Source organism: Haemaphysalis longicornis, unplaced genomic scaffold (assembly GCF_048455015.1).
Source record: "Haemaphysalis longicornis isolate Haplotype H1 unplaced genomic scaffold, Haemaphysalis longicornis Haplotype H1 scaffold_7, whole genome shotgun sequence".
Lineage (NCBI taxonomy): Eukaryota > Metazoa > Arthropoda > Arachnida > Ixodida > Ixodidae > Haemaphysalis > Haemaphysalis longicornis.
Window position 1 is genome coordinate 12,635,167 of NW_027526422.1, and position 25,315 is coordinate 12,660,481.

Here is a 25,315-nt window from a genome sequence, read left to right on the forward strand (position 1 = left end):
TTCCCAGCCGGCTTCTATTAACAGGCGATTCTCCACATATACCGAGCCTATCTTCTCCCAGTAGGAAAAAAAAAATGTGTGGCGTGTCGAAAGGTGGCAGTGAATGCGCGACTATATTCGTGCTCTCACGTAGAACGTTTTTTTTCTTTTTTTCTTTGCCGCGAAATCAACAATACGAGTATAACGTGCGCATGCATAGCCTCTGGCTATACCGATCAGTCAATCAAAGCCACCTCTGCGTCCTTTCGACCTCTCAGCCACGTCCCTGCTTCTTATACGCGTTTCTTCCGTCATGCTGGCCTCTCTTCATCCTGAATCGTAATTCTGAACGGCAGGGCTATATCGTAGACTCCTTATTTGCGATTTATATTGTTGCAACTAAGAAACCTTCCGTTCAAGCGAGTTCACGCTTATCTCTCTGGTAAGGCGTTGCGCTGCTGAGCACAAGGTTGCGGGTTCGATTCCCGGCGGGTCGGCTGCTTTTCTGATGGAGGCGAAAAGCAAACTGACGCCTGTGTGTACGAGATTTCGGCGCACGTTAAAGATCCCCAGGTGGTCAAAATTAAACCGGGCGCGCCTTATCGCCTCTGTTGCGTCGGTGCGTTAAACCAATCAATCAAGCTTATCTCTCTGGCTATCTATAGGACTATCTTATGACTATCTTATGGCTATCTTATGGCTATCTTAATGACTATCTATATGGCTATCTATATGGATATCTCTCTGGCTATCTCTCTGGCTATCGCTCTGGCTATTTATATGGATATCGCTCTCGCTGTCTATATGCGATCACTTTAGTTAACAGTCTGGCTATTTATGTGGCTATCGTTCTGGCTATCTCTTCGGCTAGCTATATGGCTATTTATATGGCTATCTATATGGCTACCTCTCTGGCCATCTATATGGCTGTTTATGTCTCATAGTTTGCATCTACAATGGGATAAAAGGAGACTGCTTTAAAGATTACGTTGGCGTAGCTGTAGAACACCCGCGTGATGACGCGTCCTCGCAGGAGACCGGCAGCATCCGACCGGGCGTGATCGGCGGCAGCAAGCCCCGGGTGGCGACGCCCGAGGTCGAGCGGCGCATCGAGGAGTACAAGCGCGAGAACCCGGGCATCTTCAGCTGGGAGATCCGCGACCGGCTCATCAAGGAGGGCATCTGCGAGCGTGCGGGCGCGCCCTCCGTCTCCTCCATCAGCAGGCTGCTGCGCGGACCCCGCGACGACGAGGACGACACCAAGAGCATGCTGCTGCAGCACAAGCACTCCATCGACGGCATCCTGGCCGCCAAGGAGATGAACACCACCGGTCAGTATGCCCCCCTCCATCCCCCCGCCTCGCCACTCTCGCACTGTCGGTAATACACATGTGCGGGGAACGACGCGTTTACACGCGCGTCTGGAAACCGGTCCGGCAGGGAAAAAAGCGCGTGCGGAAACGCGTCGTTTTCCGCACATGTGTATCGCCCTTAAGAACTCGACGTCATTAGCTAGAGCATGGCTCCGCAGCTACCCACGAATGGTTACGTGATAATTACTGCCAATACGGTAATTTCGCCAAAAGTGATAGGTATTACACCAAACAGTCTCCATTGACCACCTGCACACTATACTTTGAGCTACGTGTTATAGGAGAAGCTATAGGTGGGCGTGGGACCGTCTGCCATAGGTAAACACAATGTACCAGAGTAGCGGGCTCTATACTTGATTAGGGGCAGACAGTGGGTGTTATTTAGGTGTTAATTATAGCAACATTTCTTCTAACTCTGCAAGAATGGGTTGTGTGCACGCACAGTTCTGTGCAGGACGATGGACTTTCTGCGGTCGGAGGTGGGTGAAAAGGTGAGGCGGAAAGAGTCAGTTGCTACTTCCGCAGTTCCGCATGCCTGTCCGAGAGGCTTTTTCAGGAAGGCGTATGCCGAGGCAGTCTATAGTCCCGGGAAACGGCGTTCTATTCGCAGTTCTTCGCAGTATGGGCGCGCGGCGACAAAGTGGAGGCAGCACCTGCTTTGCACGGCGCACACACATAGTTACGAAATGTCCCTAAAGGTCCGCCCCCTCAAAAAAGTGCGCATCTGCGCGGCGGCGGCGAGGTTTATTAGGCGGCGGCGGCGTCCCTGCGGTTGTTTCACGCACGAGTCAAAGGCGACGGGGTCAACTCGTGACGCCCCCACTGCGGCGGCGGCAGCCTCGGGGGCCATTAGTGCGTCCCGCTTTCCTACCCCCCCCCCCCCCTTTCACCCTCGCCTTGAATAAAGGGGGGGGGGGGGGGATATGTTAGAACGAAACGTACGGCAGACCACGCCGCACCGTCTCTTTGAAGATGAAAACAGACCTCTTCCGCCTCCATCAACTACAGGATGCCGTACGCCTTTATCTGTGGACACAATTAAATAACAAAAATCGAGATTCAATCCGATGGCTTGTGAGACTGATAATTTGGTCGCGCATCTGTAATGCGATATTGACGCTCGGAAGTCTTTCCTTTGGTCTAGGGTGATGACGGCTGGGGCGGCGGCTCCGAGCTGCTGCCTCTTCGGGAAGGACGGAGGTTCAATCGTGGCGTAGTCGAGTAACTGGTTCCCTCGTGCGTCGTTCAATTAAATGGGCGCCGCAAAGAAGGGCTCGCCGGATGAAACAGCTGTACAGTCTGTGCCCACTTCTCGCGCGCAAGCGGCAGGTATTTTTCGCGTTCCTTCCCCTCCGCCTTACAGCGCCCTGTGTGCGCGTGTGCATTTTCACGTCGCCCTCGGACATCTCTGTTACCGGGACCTTCTGCCGCGAGGTGTACCGTGCGCGTGTCCCTCGCATTAATGCGGTCCGCAGTGCGGGCAAGCGCCTGCGATACGCGCGATGCCTTCGCGGTGGTTTCTTCAAGGTGCCTCCGAAACCGCCTTTGCCCGCGAGTGCAGCCTTGTGTTTGGCGTATATACAAAGTGACATGCTCATAAGCGCTGCTTCTGGCGCAGTTCTTGCACTTAAATGTTGTTTGAAAGTTTTCTCACATGTCCATGTTCCGCCAAACGGTGTAATACCACAGCTTCGCCATTTCTGGACACGGCTGACGAAGCTACGGGGCTCTGCAGCGTTAATCGGGTCAATCCTGCAGGCAGTTTTGCGTGCCTGGTTGGTTGACGTAGACACGTTTGCTCTTCTAAGTTATTCCAAATTATTGTGCTTGACAGAGAGAGAGAGAGAGAGAGAGAGAGAGAGAGAGAGAGAGAGAGAGAGAGAGAGAGAGAGAGAGAGAGAGAGAGAGAGAGAGAGAGAGAGAGAGAGAGAGAGAGAGAGAGAGAGAGTTTATTGCAAAATGCAGTTAAGAGTTGGCGGGATGGCCGCCGGCATGAGCCTGCGGCGACCAGCGGTGGTTCGGTTCACCAAGAAAATTTGGATCCCTAGATCCGAGAGACCCAGTGCCTCATCCTTCAGCTCTTAACGCCTCATGGAGGGGAAGGAATCATTTGGACATGCCCATATGGAGTGGGACACGGTCGCTAGAGCACCGCACGAAGGGCAGTTGGGTATGTGGGACGGATATGGCGCAGTACTGCACGACACGGAAGAGTGTCGGGTTGCAAGAACCGCCACGTGCAGAGGTGTGACGATCTGTATGAGGGGCGCTGGATAGCTCGGATCCAGGGATCCACATCTCCATGGTGAACCGATCCACCGCTGTCGCCGCCTTGCTTGTGCCGGCAGGATCACATGAGCGGGGGGAAACACGCGGTGACGAGACGGTAGTGCGAGACCAAGTCGTGATTGCTGAGGAGGCTATCTCGAGCCGATGTGGCACCATATGAGGGAACTTGGCGCCCCCTCTGCCGCGTTGCAATGGTCAACCAGGATATTTTGGTTCGTGGCGGCGTCTACAGCCACCTGGATTAGATGGATTAGGGATCATTAGGGGATCGGAGCGGCGCAGCAAGGTCTACCAGCGCTCAGCGTGTTTTATGTCTATGGGGAGTATACGGGGGTCTTGTTCGAACGGTGGTTTCTTCTGGTTTTTTTCGAACGGTGGTTTCTTCCCACATGCATGTGCGCGAGGACTCCACGGTGACCGCAGTGCTTGCAGTTATCTGAGAATATTTCCGCATGGAAGTTACCTAAGGCTACCGGGTTTCCGTAGATGTTGGTTTTTAGAGTTGCCTCGCCAATTAGGATTGAACTTACGCTGTACTGCGCGGAACGAAGTGAAAGCGAATAGATCAAGTATACATGCGGACATGTACAGTGCCATTCCGCAAACAGACGTAACTACAAGCCCACCAATATCAATTGCACGTATTAACCTGGGGAGGAAGAATGGTGATTGAAACCTATTTATTCTTTACGATAACCACAGTGCCAGTCTGGCTTTACAGTTAAGGAGAAGGAGAGCTGGGAAGGGGAGGAGCTACGCATATTGGCAGATAAAAACAGTTATCGCTTTTACAAAGCTGATAAGAAAAAAATCCTCGTTTCATTCGTGACAAAAATAATAATGAAACGTAATTAACTGTAATAAAAGGTAACAAAATATAAGCGAAACAAATTCTTACGCGCACAAGGCGAAAAAATTGGCTTTCCCAGGAGAAAGGTGCACAAGAGCAAAACGTGAATGCAGAAGAATTACATGGATGAAGCGAAATTATCGTTAAACTGCATATCGACACATCGACGTGAGGCAATACGTACGATCATTGTTGTACAGTTTGGCCGCGACTATACGGTGACGCCCCGGGTTTCTTGAAGGCACGCGTGATTCAAGCGGCAGACACATGTGCGACCGAGCAAATTCGGTTTCCGACACGGCGCGGCAAAATGTCTAGCATGTTGGAAGCGTGCGGGAGCTGCCAATCCGGGGGTCTTCCGGCAGATAAACTGGTCCTCGGAGCGGGAGATGCGTGCGCCGACGTGTCCTTTTCCGCTCCTATGTTTCGCCCTTCAGGCTCGTGTGTTTCACCCTTCAGGCTCGTGTGTTTCACCCTTCAGGCTCCTGTGTTTCACCCTTCAGGCTCGTATGCTTTGCCCTTTCGCCCTTCAGGCTCGTATGTTTCGCCCTTCAGGTTCCTATGTTTTGCCCTTCAGGCTCGCGGCTGTCGGGCGGCGACTGCAGCCTGGACTCGTTCTCGGACGGCGAGTGCGGCGGCGACCCGGGGGCAGAGCCGGGGCTGACGCTGAAGCGCAAGCAGCGCCGCTCGCGGACCACCTTCACGGCTGCCCAGCTGGACGAGCTGGAGAAGGCGTTCGAGAGGACCCAGTACCCGGACATCTACACGCGCGAGGAGCTGGCCCAGCGCACACGACTCACCGAGGCAAGGGTCCAGGTACACACACACTCTCCGCGGGAATACCACACGCACACACACACACACGAATCGGCGGCCGCGCGGCGACGTTGTGCCTGGCACCTCTGCTGAACAATCTGTTTACCAGAGGTGCACAGGCACAACACAGATTTCACGAACCCGCCGCGGTGGCTCAGTTGCTAAGGCGTTGTGCTGCTGAGCCCAAGGACGCGGGTTTGATCTCGGCCGCGGTGGCTGAAGCGAGAACGCCGCCTGTCGATATTTCGGTGCCCGTTAAAGATCCCCAGGTGGTCGAAATTAATACGGAGTCCTCCGCTACGGCGCGCCTCATAGCGGTGGGTTACCCCCAAAATAAATCAACTGATTTTATGAAGCAGACATGCTTATTTGGGAGCCTTTTCTTGAAATTTAGCGCCCGTTCTGGCGAAACCTCTTCAAGGCAGATCTGGACGAGGGCAGCAGCCCCTTGCAAAAAAGCAAATACCTATCCTTTACGCGCAGATATGACTAAATGACACGTGATGTAGCTTGAGTATGAGATAGCCGGGACACTGCCTCTCTGCAGCGATAGTATAGTTCACTAGTCCCTGCAGGCTAACGTCACTTCGAAGTACCTAGCGGTCAATCTCAGTGGCCAAGGCGACGGCTATCGTGCATACAACGTCGCGGGTTCGACTCTCGGCGGCCATTTTTCTGGTGGAGACGTAGAAAAACGCCCGTGTACCGAGACCTGGGCGCAGGTTTAAAGGGATCCTGCAACACTTACAACCGACTATTTGGTATGGATGTTTGGTTAAAGTCTATTGTCTCAGGAATCTCCTGCCGCAAGAATCCGTTCAGTATCACCGTAGATACACGCGATGAAAAATCGCGCATAATCGTTCCCTCTCAACTCAGCGTGGACTACGCGGCCAAGGCTGCGCGCTCTCTCCCGGAGAGGGGGGAGCCTCGTGACGTTCTCTTTTGGAGCCTTCAATATGTCATGGGCCGGCAGGTTTTCACTTTATCTCGGCAACGGGGAGTCGGTCGTTTCCGGTGCGGAAGGAGCGGTGCGGCAATTCAGGCATAGTTGCCTTCATGTGGGTTATCCGACTGTTGTGTTTTCGGATACCTTCCTTCGCTACCGTGCGTTTCGTCGTGCGATAGACCCAGCTCTGCGAGCGCGGCTCGAAGCGGCGAGCGCAGACATGGGTTTCGACCCGTATGCGGACACTCCTCGCCGCAAAGCCAGGAAAAGAGCCGGCGGCGGTCCCCCGGAGCCACCCCACCATCACGGTACAGTGTAGTAACGGTACACCCGCGCGAACGGCCACAGCAACAGTACGCGCCGTCGACGGAACTCCGTTTGCTCGAAACAGGGCCACTCATACGCTCGCAAGCGCTCGCGCAGACTCGCTGTACGCCATTTTTGGAACCACAAACATCAAGCAGGTTGCCAGATGTTGCGGTCTAGATGAGTTTAGTGCACAGCGCCACTATGGTCCCTAGAAATTTCTAGGGACCATAGCACCACCGACGGCAGCGGATTGCACCGGAACACGAAAGGAAAATATCTTTTTTGTCATTTTGATCATTTTAACTGTGACGTCAACAGCGCGGCCCGAGTGACGTCCCTCGGGCCGCGATTGAGCTGCATACTGAGGAAAATAGAAAGGAGCGCGGTTGATTTTTCCGCGTCTTTCACAGCGATTTGCGCGGTTACCGCTTCACGTACACGTGTAATGTTTGGCTCAGGTATTCCTGGGGGTGTAATCTAAATGTCGCGCAGGTTTACTTGCGCTGCTCAAAGAGTGTTGCAGGGTCCCTTTAAGGTCCCCTGGCGGTCAAGATTACTCCTTGCACCTTGTAGCTTGGACACGCATAACCTCGATTTCATTTTGCGTGGGTTCTAGGGGTTGTGCGTGTAATATGAATGATCTAGTAACAGTATGGACACGGAAAACTGGCACGAGCCAGATAGGAATTACAAAGAGAGAGAGAGAACATAGTTTATTGTCATCCCTTTTAAGGCGAATTAAGGAAACACATAGATATATAAAACGCTTGCAGGTAAAGCGCCATGAGAAAAGTTTTTTTTTTTTTTTTTTGGTTGGAAAAACTGGCGTTGCAAAGACTGCAGCGCCTCCGTTTTTTCCAATGTGCTGAGTAGGACTAGGAGTCGGTAAAAAATCAGTTAATCGGTTGCGTTGGTTTAGCAAGAAAAATTACCAAATATAATACTGTAGTAATATTCAGAGAGAGAGAGAGAGAGAGAGAGAGAGAGAGAGAGAGAGAGATCTTTAATGAAGTCTGGCGATGTTAGCTGGGCTAAAATGCCTAACTGGCTATGCCAGTTGGTGACGTGATGAAGATAATGGCGATGATGTTCAAGAACTTGATGAACACAGAAAGGGCTAGTTATTCACAGCGACTGGTTTAGACCTGTGTGTTGCAGGTACTCTATCAGAGCTTTGGTAGCCCGTAAAGCACGTTAGGGATAAATACCATAATAAAAACAATGATGGATATGCTCGTCGGCCTGTTCAGAGACATTCCGAATGAGGTAAGTAGGTCATCATCACGGCGCTGATGCGGGCGGGACGCTTATCATTGCGTTCGTCATTCCCACTTTTCTAATATCAAGAATATCAGCACCCACCGTAATTGCAGGGGGCGCCGATTTATCGTCGTTTACTTACTACAGAAATTATACAACGGCCAAACGGTATAATCGCCCGCTAGCCGTTTATTATCATATGTTTCTTGTTCCAAAGTTTGCCCTGTGGTATAAGGATACGCGTGAGTTCAGAGGTGCACACAAAAGTTGACTTAGTGTATAAAGTCCAAGGGTTGCCGTGTGAGGGGCGACGCGGGCCAGCGAGGGCCCGAGACGCGACCAAGGCACTCGAAGGCAGAAAACTAACTTTATTAGCGAGGCAAGACGCCTCGAGGAGCCTCTCAAGCTACTACCGCCGGCCGCGCGCCGCACACTCGCTCTGCTCGGCTTCGTGCTCGCTTTCGATGTGTCAGGCAGGTGTCGCCATAGTCTGTGCGCTTGCGGCGCTGGCTTCTGATGTGTCGGGCAGGTGTCGCTAGTAGTCAGTGCGCTGGCTCACATCCGGCTCCTCTCTGTTGGACCAAGTCCCTTTGGTCACGGAAGTGGCACTGCTTGCTGCCTTCATTGCGAGAGGGAATAGTCCTTCAAGCGCTCGGGTAGGCGCCTTTGGCGCTGGGGGTTCGGGCCAACGTTTATAGAACCAAGGTCAGTTTTAAAACTCTCCGCCTCCGCCATGTCAGCAATACGGCGCCCGAGCGACCCACAGCGCCAGGTGGCGTCGCCGTCGCAACCGGCTCCCTTCAGCCGCTGGGGAAGCACGAGCGAAAGCAGCGCAGGCCGCATCTGTACTGCCGTTGCGAGCGTAATCGCGAAATATGCCGATCACCGTGTTTATAACCTTTTATTTACGCGTGTAAGTGGTAAGTCTAGCCACATCTCACCGGAGCTACGGCGCTCAATCGGCGACAACCATTGCGCAGTAGCCGCTTGCATTTCAAAGGCCGCGCGGCTTTGTGGCTGCACTTCCGCGTTCGTTTGGAGCATCGTCTGCCATTTCACATAATATAATTTACGTTTCTTGTTGAGGCGGCTGCATATTATAACCCTCTAGGCAGGAAATGTGGCTGGTGCGTTATGCAGAGACATTATTGAGGGCTGGCAAACATTGTCATCATTTCGTTAAAAAAGCTTTATCGGTTGAATAAAAGAACCAAAAAGTGGATTTTTTTTTAGTTTCTAGGTAAGGAGATATTTCCACGGGATATCCCTCTTGGCGAAAAGAATAGGCTGTCAAGTATCAGCTTCGCGTGGTGATGGGGCCGAGAAGAGAATCAAGACGAAGACGACGATCGCAGTGCGCCTGGCACAAACCGTATTTCTGTGTCTCCGCTGCAGTGCCTGTAGCTCTCTAAATAGTGCAGATACCGCTATTATAATCTCGTCTATTTCGTGTCATTCCTTCGTGCCGGTAAATGAGATTATAGTAACTGTATTTACGCTATTGACAGAGCTTCTAGGTACTGCAGCGGAGACAGCAGCTGACCGAAATAGTTACTTCTTCCCCGATTAAAACATTTTAAACGAAAAGAAGCTATGCCTCTATTTTCTGAACAACAACAACAAAAAAAAAAACATAACTTCTATTGTAATCTCTGCCAACATTATTTCCCCAGCTCGCCAATGGAAAACGAACTCCTTCCATGTCTCTCAACGAAGGTTTACTGCTCGCTGCCAGCACGTCTAAATTTGCAGCACTTTCTTCGGCTGCACCATTAGCGCTTGTTTTGGCTTTCTGTGCAGACGAGGTCTGTGCAACAATCTGCATGTTTCGGCGTGGAAATTTCTTTCTATTTGCGGGCGGTTTGGATAGGTAAGGAAGCAGGTTTGGAAATATTTTCTGGACGGCTCCTTCGACGAGGCTCCACTTTCCTCACTCAGTTTCTACTTTTTCGCTGTTAATGAAATGGGTGTAGCTCCTTGCTATGTCCTCAGGGTAAAAATTCACGCCACACGTGCGATTTGGCTGAGAGGTTTCGGTCAAGACACGCATTGGCACAGTACCATATATCTACACGAAGGCCGAAGTAACTTGAAGTGTGAGAAAAGCGCCTTTGGGTTTGGTTTCCCCTGTAACCACCCGTGCAATCGGGGACACAACACGCCGGCATGGTGCTCGCCTAACCATGTACAACTGGAGTGCGCACGCACGCACGTGCACGTACGCAAGCACGCGCGCGCGGAGACGCTAGCCGCACAACGGCAGGTGTATCCCTCAGAACGTGCTGACCTCAGCCACCCGGTGCTCCGCGCGGGAGCCGGGTGCGACTGCAGCGCCATCAATGCGGCTTGGTGCGGTGGCGCCGGGAAACACTTCGAAGTTTTACAACTGACCTTGGTTCTATAAACGTTGGTTCGGGCGGCTTCCGCTCCAGGGGCTTCGCTGGCAGCTTCCACTCCAGAGGCTCTGGCCGTAACTTCCGTTCCGACTTCTGCTTTCGCGGTTTGTTGGAAGGGGGAGGCGGCGACGATGGTGGACGACGTAGCACGGAGCTGCTCATTGAAGGCTTTGCGGAGGCGGGTTCTGCGTGTGCTGGCGGTGGAAGCGAAGAGACTTTCAATGCTGCTTCTTTTTGAGAACTGTGCCCCTTGGAGGAACGCTTTTTGTAGCTTTTGTCCTTCGACTTGTCTCGGTGCTTCTGCGTTGACTTCTCTGCTCGCCTTGAATCAGTTTCTGACGATGAACTTTTGGCCTCAGATAGTTTTGGCTCTGGAATTTTGGCTTCCAACTGCTTTAGTTCGGGTGGCTTGTGCTCTGCATTGTGCTCAACATCTCCTGCAGATGAAGGTTTGGCGTCACATGACTTGTTTTTCTCCTGGGGTGGATCTTTGTGCCGCTCCTTGTTTCTTGAACTGCTCTTGTGCGCTTTACAGCTCGATGAGGACGAGGGCTTGCGGGAACTGCCACTTGTGCTGTTGCTGCTGCGACTTTTGCTCAACTTGCTTTTGGACTGGCTGCGTTTCTGCTCAACTATTGGAGAAGCAGCTTGCTTGCATTCAGGAGAGGGGCTGTAGTTGTTGGGAACATCATCTTGGCGAGATAGTGCTAACCACGGCTGCTCATCTGGTCCTGGGAGTGGCAAACACTGTAGGCCTGCTGATCTGTGGTGTCCAGGCATATGGTGATTGAAAGAGGGCCCCTGGATCATGACAGCGTTCGACATCCTGGGCAACAGTCGTTCATGGCACCGAACAATCGTTCTTGTGGGTGCGTGGCGAATTTCAGTTGGCATGGGTGGCTGAAACACCAATTGTGCATGGCTTGCAGAAAACCAGTCTTCACCTAATATAAGTGGCACAGCATTATTATGGAGGGCGGCTGCTTCAACCAAGGCGGTGATAGGTCCGACAGAAACCTTCAAACATACGGCACCAGCTGGAGCTACTGTTTCTCCACCGACGACGACTAGAGGGGGTCTAGTCCAGGGCAAGAGGGGCAAAGAGCTGACCAGGCAGCGGGAAACAAGCGTCACTTTCGATCCACTGTCCGGAAATGCATCCACTTAACCAATCCCAGCAATTGTGGTGGTAACAAGGGCACACTGGACCAGTGATCCATCGAGGGTTTCCGAAGGGGTACTGTGGAGAGCTGGGGAAGAATGTGTACTAGACGTTGGAGCGGTAGCTCTAGATGGACACTTGGATGCGAGATGTCCTTTTTGGCGGCATTGGAAGCACACGGCTTCGGCCAAGTTCTGTCCAGGACGGTAGGCAGGAGCACCATGTTTAGCGGAGATGGTGTGGTATCGGAACTATTGTTGGTCTGGTGGCAGGGCTGAAATTCGCTGTGGCCGGCTCGTTCTGTCTGACACAGCCTGAGGATTCATGTACGCTGAGTTGCGGGAAGGCGACTGTAGGCTTGGAGTGGGTGGTGTGGCGTTTAGATACCCTGGGCGTGAAAATGGAATGGCCGAATGGCTCAGTGTTTGATCAAGCTGAGTGACAATGTCCATATATGCTGCGACGGTCGCTGGGCGTTGTGCTGCTATAGTAGTGGCCAGGTTCGAGTCGGCAATGCCTTGAAGGGCGTACTCTATGCGCTGAGTGTCCGAGAGAGTGACTGGGCATCCAGAGATGAGCTTAAGCTTTGCCAGAGAGTAGTTGACAAGATTCTCTTCGTATGCTTGCACGCGACAAGTAACTGCTTGTTGCCACTGCAGCAAGGTCTGCTTGGCGCTGAATTGATCTAGGAACGCTTGCCTGAACGTTTCCCACGTCGGGCATTGACGGCCAATGACGGCTTTCCAATCAGCGGCCGCTCCACGAAGTTTGCCCATGGCGACGGCGAGTAGTGTTGAAGGCTGCCACGAAGCAAGGTTTTGAGTTCGCTCCAACTCTTCAATCCAGTGGGACGCTGAAATGCCGCCGTCCCCACTGTAAGAAGGAAGCGATGCGGACAGGTCTGGAAGAGTTGTGACTTGAACAGGGACTGCAGCGCGTTGCGACACATGAAGGAGCTGCTGAAGTAAACCTGTCAGCAACTCGGTAGTTTGTGCTGCATCGGAGCTCGGCGGAGGCGGTGCTGTGTCAGGCCGCTGGGTGGACGCCGCGGAGTCTGGGGAAGTGGGCGTGGCTGAGCGGTTTTCAGCGATGTCGGCGATAAGGCGGTTTATTACTTCTTCCTTCGGCCCGGTAGCGTCCAGATTTCGGCGAGCCAACTCTTCACGGAGATAATCTGCTGTAAAGCCTGCGAGGTCCTCTGGCGTAGCCTCGTTCCAATTCACGAGCGGCATGGCGGTACAAGGCAGCAAACTGGTTACGAGACGAGAGGGCGAGTAGGGCGAACGGTTTGGGCACTGAAGGCAGGTTACTTCATCGGGCGGGCAGGCGCCAACACGACAGTCGGCGAAACACAGGGCGAAGCGCGAAATGGCTCCGGCGAAGTGGGCGGTAGCACCTGCACACGGAGGGAGCGCTGGGCGACGAAACTTCACGGGGCGATGCTCCAGGCACGGTTCGAGGTCGACTGCGCCAGTTGTGAGGGGCGACGCGGGCCAGCGAGGGCCCGAGACGCGACCAAGGCACTCGAAGGCAGAAAACTAACTTTATTAGCGAGGCAAGACGCCTCGAGGAGCCTCTCAAGCTACTACCGCCGGCCGCGCGCCGCACACTCGCTCTGCTCGGCTTCGTGCTCGCTTTCGATGTGTCAGGCTGGTGTCGCCATAGTCTGTGCGCTTGCGGCGCTGGCTTCTGATGTGTCGGGCAGGTGTCGCTAGTAGTCAGTGCGCTGGCTCACAGCCGACGAAATTGTATTAAGAGCAGCCATTTTCCCATCACTCTTGGCTATATGCTTTCGGTTTATCATCTCTTCGGTTTATCATACTGGCATCGTTTTCTGTTGTGACGCAAAGGCGGGCTCTTTTAACAGGAATATGACGTTCGACACGCTCACTCACAATTTCGACATGGCACTGTTGTTCCATTTTGCTCACGTGACTTTAACCGGTAAAAAATATAAATCGTGAATAAAGCATTAAGCGATCAATCGGAAGGTTAATCGATCAATCGCCCGCCCTTAGTGCTAACGGGAAGTAACACTACCGACAAATTCTCTACACTGTACTTCATCAGCCGCCCATATCCTGCTCCATCTTTCCCTCTAGTGTTGTCACGTGTGCAGTGTGCTAGCTTTGTGTGTTTTTTTTTTTTTTTTTTGCAAATTAGGGAATAAATAGACAATAAGGAGAAGATAGGTGTTCCGGAACGATGTTCAGACAACGTAATACTTGCAAAGGCTTAATGACATATTGCGCTCAAGTATGCTGTCATGGGTGTGCGCCTCCAATGAGAATTTCCCACTCTTCTTACCGGAATCGGTTATTTCGCGGAGGGTGTGGCTGACGAAGGAGCGGCGGTCGCTTGTGCGCAGGTCTGGTTCAGCAACCGTCGCGCTCGCTGGCGGAAGCAGATGGGCAGCCAGCAGATGAACGGCTTCTCGGCGCTCAGCCTGCCAGTCTACCCGGCAGCCGCGGCCAACCCGTACTTGCTCCAGACGGCCGAGCAGCCCTACGCACCGCCGCACCACGCGCCGCTGCAGGGCCCGCAAGGTGAGCACATCGCGTGCACACCCCGGAGGTTATATCAATGATGAGGCTCAGACTCATTGGCTCGGTTCTTTGTGAGCCCAATTTCACAAAAATTGGAAAGTGTACCCGTGTCACCGCTCGCACATGCATCAGAAAGTGCTTTGTCTGGCGTTCGTCTAAAGCTACGTGCACACTAGCGTCGAACTTGCCGTGGCGCCCTGCCTGTCGGCCGCCAGTGGCGCCACGGCAAGTTCGACGCTAGTGTGGACGTAGCTTAATACATGTGCTACACGACAATTTCAAACGTCTTCCGAAGGCCCTCCAACCGACTCTCCAACTATTAGGCGCACTTGTAAGTAAGCGTTCAACTATCAATTAAAGTTGCCGTGCAGCGCAGGCACAACACGGATGGCGATTATGTAGCAAACACCGGCGCTCCTGAGTTGGACAAACTTGAAAAGCTGCGGGGACAAAAAAGCAAGATATAGATATCCCTGCCAGCTTTCGGCTGCCTGCATGTGAAGTTCCTTTCCGTTGTTCGTATAGCATGACCGCAAACGGTACAAAGTTCTGCCCTTGCCAACTTAAAATAAAGCCAAGCTCAGTGAGCAGACCTGTTGCAATACCGTGGCACAACCCACACTTTAATGGCGGTATTCACAACTTCGCAGCAGTTGCGCAGAAGCCTCGGCCTTTTACGATAGCTCTAGATTGTATAACGACTCTCGGCAACCTCACTGGGCAACTAAGCCTGCAAACAGCACCCTTGCACGCGGTCATCGTGCAGAGACGAACTTGTTGCGAGACGTTGGCTCTTCATGTGCAGAGGCCGGCCCCCCTCCGGCGATGCAGAGTATGAGCGGACACGTCACCCCGGATCCGAGGTCTGGCGGCTACGGCGCCGACCAGCACTACGGGCCGCCCCAGCAGGCGTCGCTCAAACCGCAGGTGGGCACCACGTTTTCATCTGCGCTTCTCGTTGTGCGAAAAAATTAGCAGTGGCTTAGCTCGCGGCTATGCCGGGATATACGTGGCATGAGCTACGGTTCATCTGGTTATTCTTAGGTTTCCTGGTTGTCTAGGATTAGCCGATCATCATGCTTACTGCTGCTAAAACGATTTACAATCCAATCCAATTAATTCCAGACCAATTTAATGCAATCCAAATCAATTTAATCCAGTCCAATTCAATTCAGTCGCGGCGGCTCCGGCGCGCCAGCTGTGCGCCGTGAGATGTCACTGCTCCTCGCGCATGCGCAGCACGACTCTCCAGGAGCCACGCGAAACTGCTCAATCTCGGCCAGTGTAGCTCACGCTACGAGACCATGCACTACCGCCATCTGTGTGCGTTCCGTAATAGCGAGCCTGAGGACGAAGTGTGTAAAGCTTTGCAAAAGCGACATTCGGTTTCCAATGTACAAGCCCAATACTTTCGGCGCGATCATCATCATCACCAGCCTATCTACGCCCACTGCAGGGCAAAGGCCTCTCCCATTGATCTCCAATTACCCCGGTCCTGTGCTGATGATGATGATAGTTGGGTTTTATTGGCGCAAGGCCGACTATGGGCAAAGAGCGCCAAAGAAGAAGTTACTGAATTATGATGAGACCGTAAGTACTAAAACATGTGACTAAAAGTAAAGGTGATGCAAAACAAAAGACAATGGAGATGGCTGGTGTATAGGGCCAGGGTGATTACACATGATATGACAAGAGCTGCAGAAAGTTCACCTCAGCTAAAAACTTAAAAACACGTTGACTAGAAAACATTGGTTCGTCGGCCCCGGTCCTGTGCTAACTGCGACCAATTTATCCCCGCAAACTTCTTGATCTTATCTGCCCATCTAACTTTCTGCCGCCCCTGCAACGCTTTCCTTTAGGGATCCACTCTGTTACCCTTAGTGACCAACGGTTATCTTGCCTTCGCATTACATGCCCTGCCCACGTCCATTTCTTCTTCTTAATTTCTAATAATATGTCCTTAACACGTGTTTGTTACCGGACCCACTCCGCTCTCTTCTTGTCCCTTAAACGTTACACATCATATTCTGTTCCATTGCTCGCTGAATCGTCCTCAATTTGAGTTGAAACCTATTGTGAGCCTCCAAGTTTCTGCCCCACACGTGAGTACAAATAAGATGCAGCTGTCATACACTTTCTTCTTCAGTGACAATGGTAGGGTGCCATTCATTACCTGAGAATGCCTGCCGAATGCACTCCAGCCCACTCTTATCCTTCGAAAACAACGCGTACAATTGATCTTAGAAACCATTTTTGCGTTGTCAACCCGGGAAGGCTCGAACTCGGGTCTCAAGAGCAGAACTCCACCCTGAGGCCACAGAGACCGAACGGCAGGCTCCTTCAGCAGTTGCGCAAGCGAATGGCGAGAGTATTCAAAGTGAACCAGCAGTATAGGCGGCGCCAGCTTAGGAAGTTCTTGTACTCACAGCGGGAAAACAGGGCGAAGACGGGACTGTAAAAAAGACAAACACATAAGCCCTATTTCACAGTCTTCGAGCTGTTTTACAGTACATTCAGTTCCTACCAACCAGCCCAACACGGCAAGATTAATTACCCTGCAGGGAGATTCGACGCAACTTATTTTTGCGAAGTTAGAATTGTGGTAAAAAGTAGTGATGTGCATATATATTTTCCCGAGTGCGCATTGATTCCCTCTGCGTGTCGCCTTGTTGCGTTTAAAGAGCATTTTCCCGGCATTTCTTTTCGTGCCCCGCGGTGTACACAACTCGCGCGCGGGTTTTCCGCAGATGCTGAACATGCTTCCGAGCCCGGCGGACTACGGGGGCCTCCAGCAGGCGGATGAGTGGCGTACGCAGGCTGCGGCCGTCGCCAGCCAGGGCTGGCCCTCGCCAGCGGCGCCGACTTCGGCGCCCAGCGCGATGGCCGCCGACCCGTCGTCGTCGTCGTCGTTCGGCGCGGACGCCTTCGTGTCACCGCCGTTCGCCGCCGCGGGACTGGACCTGAAGCCTCCCTTCTACTACTCCGGACTCCGGGGGCTCTCTCTCTGACCCCGCCGCATTGCGCAACTCTGTACATAGAGACGTCTCCTCCGCTCCTCAAGGACATTTCGGCCTCCCGTTAAAGCTACGTGCACACTAGCGTCAAACTTGCCGTGCCGCGCTGCCAACGGCCGCGAGCGGCGTCGCGCCGCAGCCTTCACCCGCAACGAGGGCGACGCCGCTGGCGGCCGACAGCAGCTGGCGGCACGGCAGGTTTGACGCTAGTGTGCACGTAGCTTAACTCAGTGCTTGCTTGACGTGATGGCGGACAGAGCCCACCGTTCGCGCCGTGCGCATTCCGCGATTGGTGCGTCGTAGTAGAGCCTGATAATTTTAGACTTGTTCGCTTCTTCATTTCATGCTTTGTGAAGCTTTTTGCAAACACCGGATAGAGAGGACGTTCGTCTTTACCTCTTACCATTTGGAAGTATGAGGCTCCCATGTCCATCTTGTAGTGTATACCTTCATGTCTCGCTCCAGAAACGAGGGGTCTGTGCTGTGTCGGGGTTTAGTACGTTGGACCAGTTTGCGTCCGGCGCTGCAGTGAGTAGTTCCGATTTCAAGTGCAATAAGTCGCGTCTTTTAGCAGGTCGACCAACGCTGACATGCGATCACTGCAAAACAGCGCCCTTGCTTTGTGATGCTGCTGCCTGCTTATAATGAAGCCTACAAATTTTGGCCGCTTAAATGATGTTCCAATGAATCCTGCGTTGGAATCAAAGTTGTTATGACTTCAAGTATACTGCGCGGCACTGCTGAGATTTGGATTGGTACGCGCTACCGCCCGGTGGCTTTCCCCATAAAGATGGCCGCATTGAGTTTCGAGCGCATCTTCCGGTTTTTTTTATTCCAAAGTGAACGGCGGGTAGTTCTTTTTCTGTGGTTCGATTCCAGGCTACTGCGGCCGATTTTTAGGTGGAGGCGAAAAGCGAAAACGCCCGTGTGTTCGAGATTTCGGCGCACGTTAAAGATCCCCAGTTGGTCAAAATTAATCCGGGCACCTCCACTACGCCGCGCCTCATAGCCCAAATGTAGCTTCGGCGCGTTAAGCCCCCCAAATTTGAATCTCGTCCGGTTGCGCGGTGTCGCCGAGTTAAGACGGCTGAAGCTCTCAACCGAGTCCCAGAATACGAGCGCAGCATTTCCTGAGAGAAGTTCCGCAGTTATTACGACCCCCGCCCGCCGTTTCCCCCAAACCCGCCGTTTCCCCCGAACAGGTCCTTTTGTTTCTGTTCGCTGGATCTAAATTTTAAGCGGCTAGGATAAATGCAGAGCGATATAGGTTGCTGGCGCGGCAGCAAATGCTGTGAAAGAGAAGGTTGTGTACTAGAGGGAGAGAGGGAGAGAAAGACGGGCTTGGATGGCCGTAAACCAAAGAATCCTTGCGTGAGTCCATTCAGTGCTTTGTGTTCATCCTTTGTCGCCACACTGAGTTTTACACACAGATCTGAGTGAAAGTAATTAATAAAACTAGGCATTGAACTTACACTGTCTCAATCAGTGATTCTTCGACGAGAAATCGCCCGTGCCCCTGCCAACCACACGTGACGCATGCGCCGCGATCTCCTTTCGCGCTTATTGTTAAATCTGACTTAAACTTGTCGTCACCCGGCCGGATGACGACAAATTTAGCCTGATGATGTCATGTAAGCCGGAGGGCCCATGCAAGGTTACCAACAACTCTGGAGGAACCCAGCACGGCAATCCTGGAAGCAATTTCTCCTCGTGCCTAATAAAGACACTGGAGCTACGCTCATGCAGCTGTTCTAGCCGCGACTACCAGCTTGCTTCAGTCCAACGGCATGGGGCAGAATTCGGCTCCATCAGCTGTGCACGGTGTTCATGACCGCATAGAGCGCCGGGCGATATGTATACGCATATTGGTTATGCTGGGACGAATGTGCGGCTGTGATAGGCGCGGGTAATTTGAGAACCTCTACGGAAAAAAAGAAAAAGTTTGCTTTCTTCGTTGATAAATGTCCTCGTCAGTCCCTTGCTCCGCAACTTTCACGAACACTTCATGTTTTGTTCTTGCCAAGTACTTGCTGCACATTTCCAGCCCGGCGCCGATCTGCTACCCCGCCAATCTGCTTCTGTAAGCGTGCACGGGCAGCACATAAAATGTACGAGTGTTGCCCGCGCGGATATTTTCGGAGTGACATTCACCGACCGCCTAACGTCCAGACGAGCGTCTGCCAACGAGGCTGTGATCCGCCGCGGCGCGTAAGCCGGTGGTCGCATTGCAAGGCACTGCATGCACGAAGGGCAAGAGGCGCGGCCGCATGCAAGCTGTTGGAGCGCGCGCGGGATTTTCGAATATCGGCCCCCGGTCTGTTTCGGCCACCCACGGGGCCGTCACGGACCTGACAGGCGGCGCCTCAAAGGCTGCCAACGGGGCCCGCAATTATCACACGCCGGACCGCGGCGGCGGCCCGCCCCGCTGCAAGGCGCCGCTTCAAAGCGGCCGCCGCGCGCGCCAGCGCACGCATGTTCCAGGCGCGTGCCCGGGCCGCATCCCCCCGCTGTCAGGCGGCCAAGATTTGCCGCCGCCGCCGCCGGTGATGCACTTTCGCGCCTTCTTCTCGCCACCCGCGGCTCCTCTGGACGAGAACGCATCGATGATCCGCGCAAGGCGACGTCCCGGTTGCCGGCCGGCCTGCAGACGCGGCGAGTTTGTCGAGCTCGGCGCAGGGGCGGAGGTGTAGCGAGCGGAGGGTGCCGATGCGGGAGCCGAGGGCGCGCGGCGGAGTGATACCCGAGCCCCGTCATCGGCGTGCAACGGGAGCGGCCCCCGTGACGGAGAGGCCGGCCGCGCCGTGACAGGCGAACAACTCCGCACCGCAAAACAAGCCCGCGCCGGGACTGTCGTCGCAGACGCTTCGGGCCCACCTACCCCACGGAGCGGACCCGACGGCGCTAATGGCCACTTGCCAAAAACGTGAAGCACTCGGTGCGGCCGGTCATTACCGGGAAGGCCTCATTGGCACCTGTCTACGCGGGAGCACAATCGGCGCGCGCGACATGGCCGCCTTCCTCCAAATAGCAGCCTGTCGGGGTGGCCCTGTTTGCGCCGAGGGCGCGAACAAGAGCAGCAGCAGAGCTTGTTCCCAGCGCAGAGGTTCGGCCAGCCGGGTGGCCCGGCATTAAATAAGGCCCCCTTCTCGGTGTCACACGCGCGGTACGCGAACACTGCGAGAGCTGGGAAGAACTCGAGGACCACGAGCGAGTCTGTGATGGAGCGACAGCGTGAACTAGCTTTTCTTGTGCCTGTCTACTCGTCGCCGTGTGTAATGGCCTGTTGCTGCACTGCTCAGAGGCCCGCCAGCGTTACCTGGAGGCGCTGGTTTTGGCCTGCACGGTAGGCACTACACGGGTTTCAGATTATGCGCACAATTATAGAGAATTAGCACTCGGCGCGCGTAGGAGAGCCACAAGCTTGCGACGGAGCCAGCTACAGGACGCGTTCAACCACAGGGACAGCGATTTTCGAAATGTCCATCACGGGGAAACCATGCGCTGCAGTATAGAGAACACAACCAGTATCTAGCTACTAACGCAGCTATATTAGCAATTTCACTATTCCTCCATCCACCTTCCAACACTGGCTCGAAAGAACTCTCCACTGAACGCTTAGGGCAATGTAAGGGTCTCCATAACGATTCGCGGGCTCCGCAACCCTCGACGATAAAGGCGATGGGCCGCCGAAACGAGACATGTAGAACGCAACGGGTACCCCTACATACGAGGAAGTTCGCATAGGCTGTAAGGACGATACAACGGCTCATGTACTGAGTGTTTCCGTAGCCCTGCTTGTAAAGGGTGCTGGAAATATCCACTATCTTTTCCCGTGACCAGCGCCTTCGAAATAGCTGCGTTGTGCAGTGTTTGTCCACCATGGTTGTACCGGGATCCCTTCTGAGCTTGCGAAAGGGTCTCGGGGCTCCACGATAATATACGTAGATCCGTGCTACACTGCCAAACAATTTTCTGCAGCAGCTCAAGTCGCCGATGCACCTTTCCTGCCCGTGTACCTTTTGTTGGTCTGGCTTTTCCGCATAGCTGCAATGTTGCGCAAAAGCCGACTTTAAAAGCGCGTGCTATGCGGAGAAGCCTAACATGCGTGCCATGCAGCAAAGCACGTTGTGCTAAAAAAAAAAAACGGCATTGTTTCTCGGTGCAAAAAAAAAAAAAAATGGACGCCGCTGTAAAGAGGGAATAAAAAAAAAACATTCGAGTTCACGAGGGTTTTTAATCCAGGTCCCAAAGTAGGAGCAGAGTGCGTTACGTCCACGCTACCTCGGCACTTCGCCAGCGTTAGAAAAAGAGTAGGCCTAGTGCGTGCGGCACTGACGTCATGTCGGGTGAACGTGGCGGCGCCCGAGCAGAACGGGTGCACGCTGCGGCGTGAAGTGTCGTCAGTCTGCCTGACCAAACAGTTCGCGCCAAGTCACCAAGAAACGAAAGCGAAGAAAGAGCCGCAAACACGATGTAGCAGTGAAGAAGTGTTTGATAAGTATCGCGGCTAAAGATATGCATAATGCTTTCGCCTTCAAAGTCCGAAAGAAGGCTTAAGTACCCGATGATGATAATGAACAAACGTTTATTATAGAGCAAATGAGTAAGGGAAGGGGGTGTGTTCAACCTCCTACGTCCAGGAGGCCACGAAAGGACGCCGCCGTCACCGCCCGGTCGACCAGCATAGCTTGATCATCACGGTCGGAGCTGGTCAGCAACCTCTCCCACTGGGGTGGAGATTGCGAGCATTCAATGACAAGATGGAAAGTGTCTAGTGGGGTGACGAATATATATATACATATTTTTTTCTTCCGTTTTTATCAAGGTTTGCAAAAAACGGAGAACAAAGAGTCTTAGAGGGCTTAGTATACCCCCCGAAAAATCTGCTGCGGACCCCACTCGAGAACTGCAGTTATGGACCCCCCCAACCCAGCTTAGGTGTATACACCTATGGTGAAAAAAAAGAGAAGAAAGTGCCAGCGCTAGCTCGACCCCACACGTTGCATTCCACCAAGGAAGTTGTATACAACCTCCTTGCATTCCACTGATCTCCGTTCCGGTCCCGAAAAAGTTTCGTGATTGGTTGATTTCAAGAACGCGCCGTTGACGTCTCACCTGCGGTGTTCTCTGACGGTGGAATAAGAGTGGTGCCTTTGAATTCGTCCCGATAACTTCTCGCTGCCGGTTTACGACATGAGGTAGGCTAGGTTAGGTATAACTTTATTGTTGCCTGCAAAACGACGGTTTCTACTCGCCGCGACGCGGGCCTGGCGTCTACCTAGGGTTTGCTGTTACTCTGCACAGCGCCAACGCACCCCGTTGCCGGGTCGCCTGGTCTGTGTTTTTCGAGCGCACCCCGGGCCTGCTGGACGGCCCAAAGTTGAACGTCTTTGTCGTTACTGCGCACTGCTTCTTGGAGTTTCGGCGGATAAGTCCTTGACTTGGCTTCGTCTGGAAACCGGACACAGTCCCAGAAGATGTGCCACTGGTCTGCCCGACATCAGGTAAATTTCCTTCAAACACAACTGCTGTCGCGATTGCGAAAAACAAACCAAACAAAACCGCAAGCCCGCACCCGTGAGCATGCACTAAATATGGTATCACAAGCTCGCTAGTCTAGATATGCTTTCCTTTAGGCTTCGCAAGCACGTGGTATGCTTCAAGAAGCTTAGGAAATTTATTTTCGTTTACAGAATATGAAAATTGCACCATAATTTCACCTCAGCCAATTTTTTTTCTGAACCTACCGTACATACCACAAAGCGAACTGCAACATGCCTTGTCCAGCCATCGCCAGGTGCCTCCGGTTCGCCCACATAGGTACATCCAGCTCTCGAGGTGGTCTTAATCTACGTGCGGCAGCTGCCTACCCTCCTCTGGCACTGCTGTTTACTGTTCCTGGCGCGCAAGCCTCGGCTCGCGCGCTCTTTTTGCGCCACCGATTTGCTGCCCCTCACAGTGCTGGTACTTCAAACATGGAAATTTAAGACTCTCGTTTTAAAGAGAGTTTGCTGCCGCCGATATAAAATATAACAAAAACGGGTCAAATAGAAAAATACAAAGTCTGTGTCGATGGACGGGAAGAAGGGCATGGATGAATGAATAAATAGATCCGTTTATAAAAGGACATGGATGGATAGACGGGTAGATGGACGGACGGACCGGTGCGGGTAAGATGGGTTGCTACACTCGCACGAAAACGGTTTGTGTTGATCCAACTTAAGTCTTACAACTTTCCATGCACGTTTGCTCTGCTCTCCCCAACAAAAATAATGTGTTGACAAAAGCATACTACGCGTCCAGGCACGTTTTGGGCACATGTACATGTACCGTCAGAAGTAATTGAAACACGGTAGCTGTGTCCGAACTAAGGCCGAACCGCATAGGAGCGCCGTGAAGCTGCACCGGCGGTAAATGAAAGGAGCAGAACACGCATGCGCGCCTGCCGACGGTGATAGTTAATCTATATCTCTCAAAGCACTTCTTTTAACCCATGGCGTAGAGCCGTGTTCACTGCTGGTCTCAGCGATGGCGCTGATAGCGGACGCACAAAAAACTATTAAAAAAAATGGCACTTGTGATAGCGCTGCTTCTCCCGCACCTCACGTGCGCTGGAAGGGTGCGAGAGACGCTGTCATATGTGCCTCCTCTATCAGCGCCATCGGTTAAGCCAGTATGCTGCGAAGAAGTCTCTTGGACACGTAAAGGAAGTGGGTTGAGGTAGCGTCACTAAATAAGCTACGCTTAAGGGTACCGCCACTTCGTGCACCCCATGGAGGAAAAAAAAGCTTAGGAGAGGCCCCAAGCTATCCCCGCGCATTGGCAAAAGTGGGGAGGAAGTCACGTGTTTTCGGCGGCCATTGGAAGTCGCGTCAGGGGGATGAAACTCCGCCGTTTTTCTGTCCCGTGACTGCAGCGATCCTAACGTTTGGGGGCTGTACTACATGCGAGCATAAATGAACGTTGTTGTTGCATCTTATATTTAATACTAGGTTAATTATTAATTACGAAGTTTTTAATATGCAAGTAAACTTAAAAGTTGCAGTTCGAGATTGCGAAAATACGAGCGCCACCAGCAGTGGAAAACAGGAACCGCGCCTTTCTGCTTCGCACCGCTGAAAAGGGACGTTTCTTGTCGCGCCCATAGGTATGCTACGATCCACGGTGTTCCTAGGGCCGTTTTTACCACCGTAAAGTCTGTTTCATCGAAACAGACGCATGAATGGATTCGCGCCGTCATCGCAGATCGTGCTGTACTGAGTGGTGTCAAAATTCTTCACGCCAGGCCGGCATAAACTTCTTTTGGATCCCGGCGGACGGAAGGTACGGTCTGCATGCTGCTTGTTTTGCTTTTCTGCGCTTGCACGAGATAGCAGGATGCGGTTGCAGCAGTAGCTGTATAATTTAAGGGAGCATGCACGTGCACTATCTATTTATTACATTCTGATTGTCTTCTTTGACTCTTGACTGAAGCATGAAATGCGCGGCAGAGCATCTGGTAATTAATCCAATCACTACATTAGCTACACACGTTTGTTTATACGTGCGTTATTGATTTAATGCGTTTAGATCGTGTGTTTTGCATTTTAGCGCAAGTGAATGCGCGGTATGCAGCAAAGTGTATATGAGGCAACATATACAATAACTAATGGAACAGTGTGAGCTTATCTGCACTATTTTTATTATCTTTTGATTGCCGGTGTTTAGTTTGTTTTCGTAGCATGCGTTGCTGTTATTATTATTAATATTATTGTGATTATTATAATTATTACCAATATTATTGTTATCAGCCTGTTTTTGTCCACAGCTGGAGGAAGGCATCTCCCATACACTAATGGCTCAAAGGCTGGGTCCGCAGGTTCATATCGTGTTGTTAGCACTATGTTAACTAAGCAGTGACTACATCAATTATTTTATTGCGTTTCAATTGTGTGTTCTGTGTGTTCTGCATTTTGTCGTCACGTGAATCAATGGCACATAGAATAAATTTGTAGCAATAACTATATAAAGTAAGCAATTACTTTATATGTTTATAATACAATCATAACTATAATTACGCCACTTATAATTTATAATTTCCCCTTCAGTTCCGTGCTTGCAGTTTCAGCTGTAGCACAAGAACGATCGATGTATTCACAAGAACGCAGTTACAGCTATAAGCCGATAAATAATTAGACAGTGCAGGCTTAACCTTTGCTAGGAATTTATTAGAAGTTTTGAAATAAGGTTTTTATAACCGGTTTATTGCAGCGCCCGAAAAATACCTGATGAATACATAGGGCGCCAAAGTATATATGCATGAATAATTAGCGATTCTGGTGTGGGATGGCTCCTTTTGTCTGCCGAAGTGTATTTTGGATTAGGAGGAAAGG

The 25,315-nt window shown here is 52.4% G+C and overlaps 1 protein-coding gene across 2 annotated transcripts in view; it reads left to right on the forward strand.

Moving 5' to 3' along the window:
• The window catches only part of LOC144144533 (protein gooseberry-like), a 70,957-nt gene extending 52,556 nt beyond the window's left edge, over nucleotides 1-18,401 (forward strand). Inside the window, exons 3-7 of one of the 2 annotated variants that reach the window (XM_077676032.1) lie at nucleotides 1,013-1,310; nucleotides 5,069-5,295; nucleotides 13,752-13,929; nucleotides 14,735-14,856; nucleotides 16,677-18,401. In XM_077676032.1, coding sequence (XP_077532158.1) covers nucleotides 1,013-1,310; nucleotides 5,069-5,295; nucleotides 13,752-13,929; nucleotides 14,735-14,856; nucleotides 16,677-16,937 — 1,086 coding nt within the window. In that variant the 3' untranslated portion in view covers nucleotides 16,938-18,401. Of the gene's footprint in view, nucleotides 1-1,012; nucleotides 1,311-5,068; nucleotides 5,308-13,751; nucleotides 13,930-14,734; nucleotides 14,857-16,676 lie in introns of both variants that reach the window. The other variant, XM_077676031.1, reaches the window with a different exon arrangement.
• The last annotated feature ends 6,914 nt before the right edge of the window (nucleotides 18,402-25,315 follow it).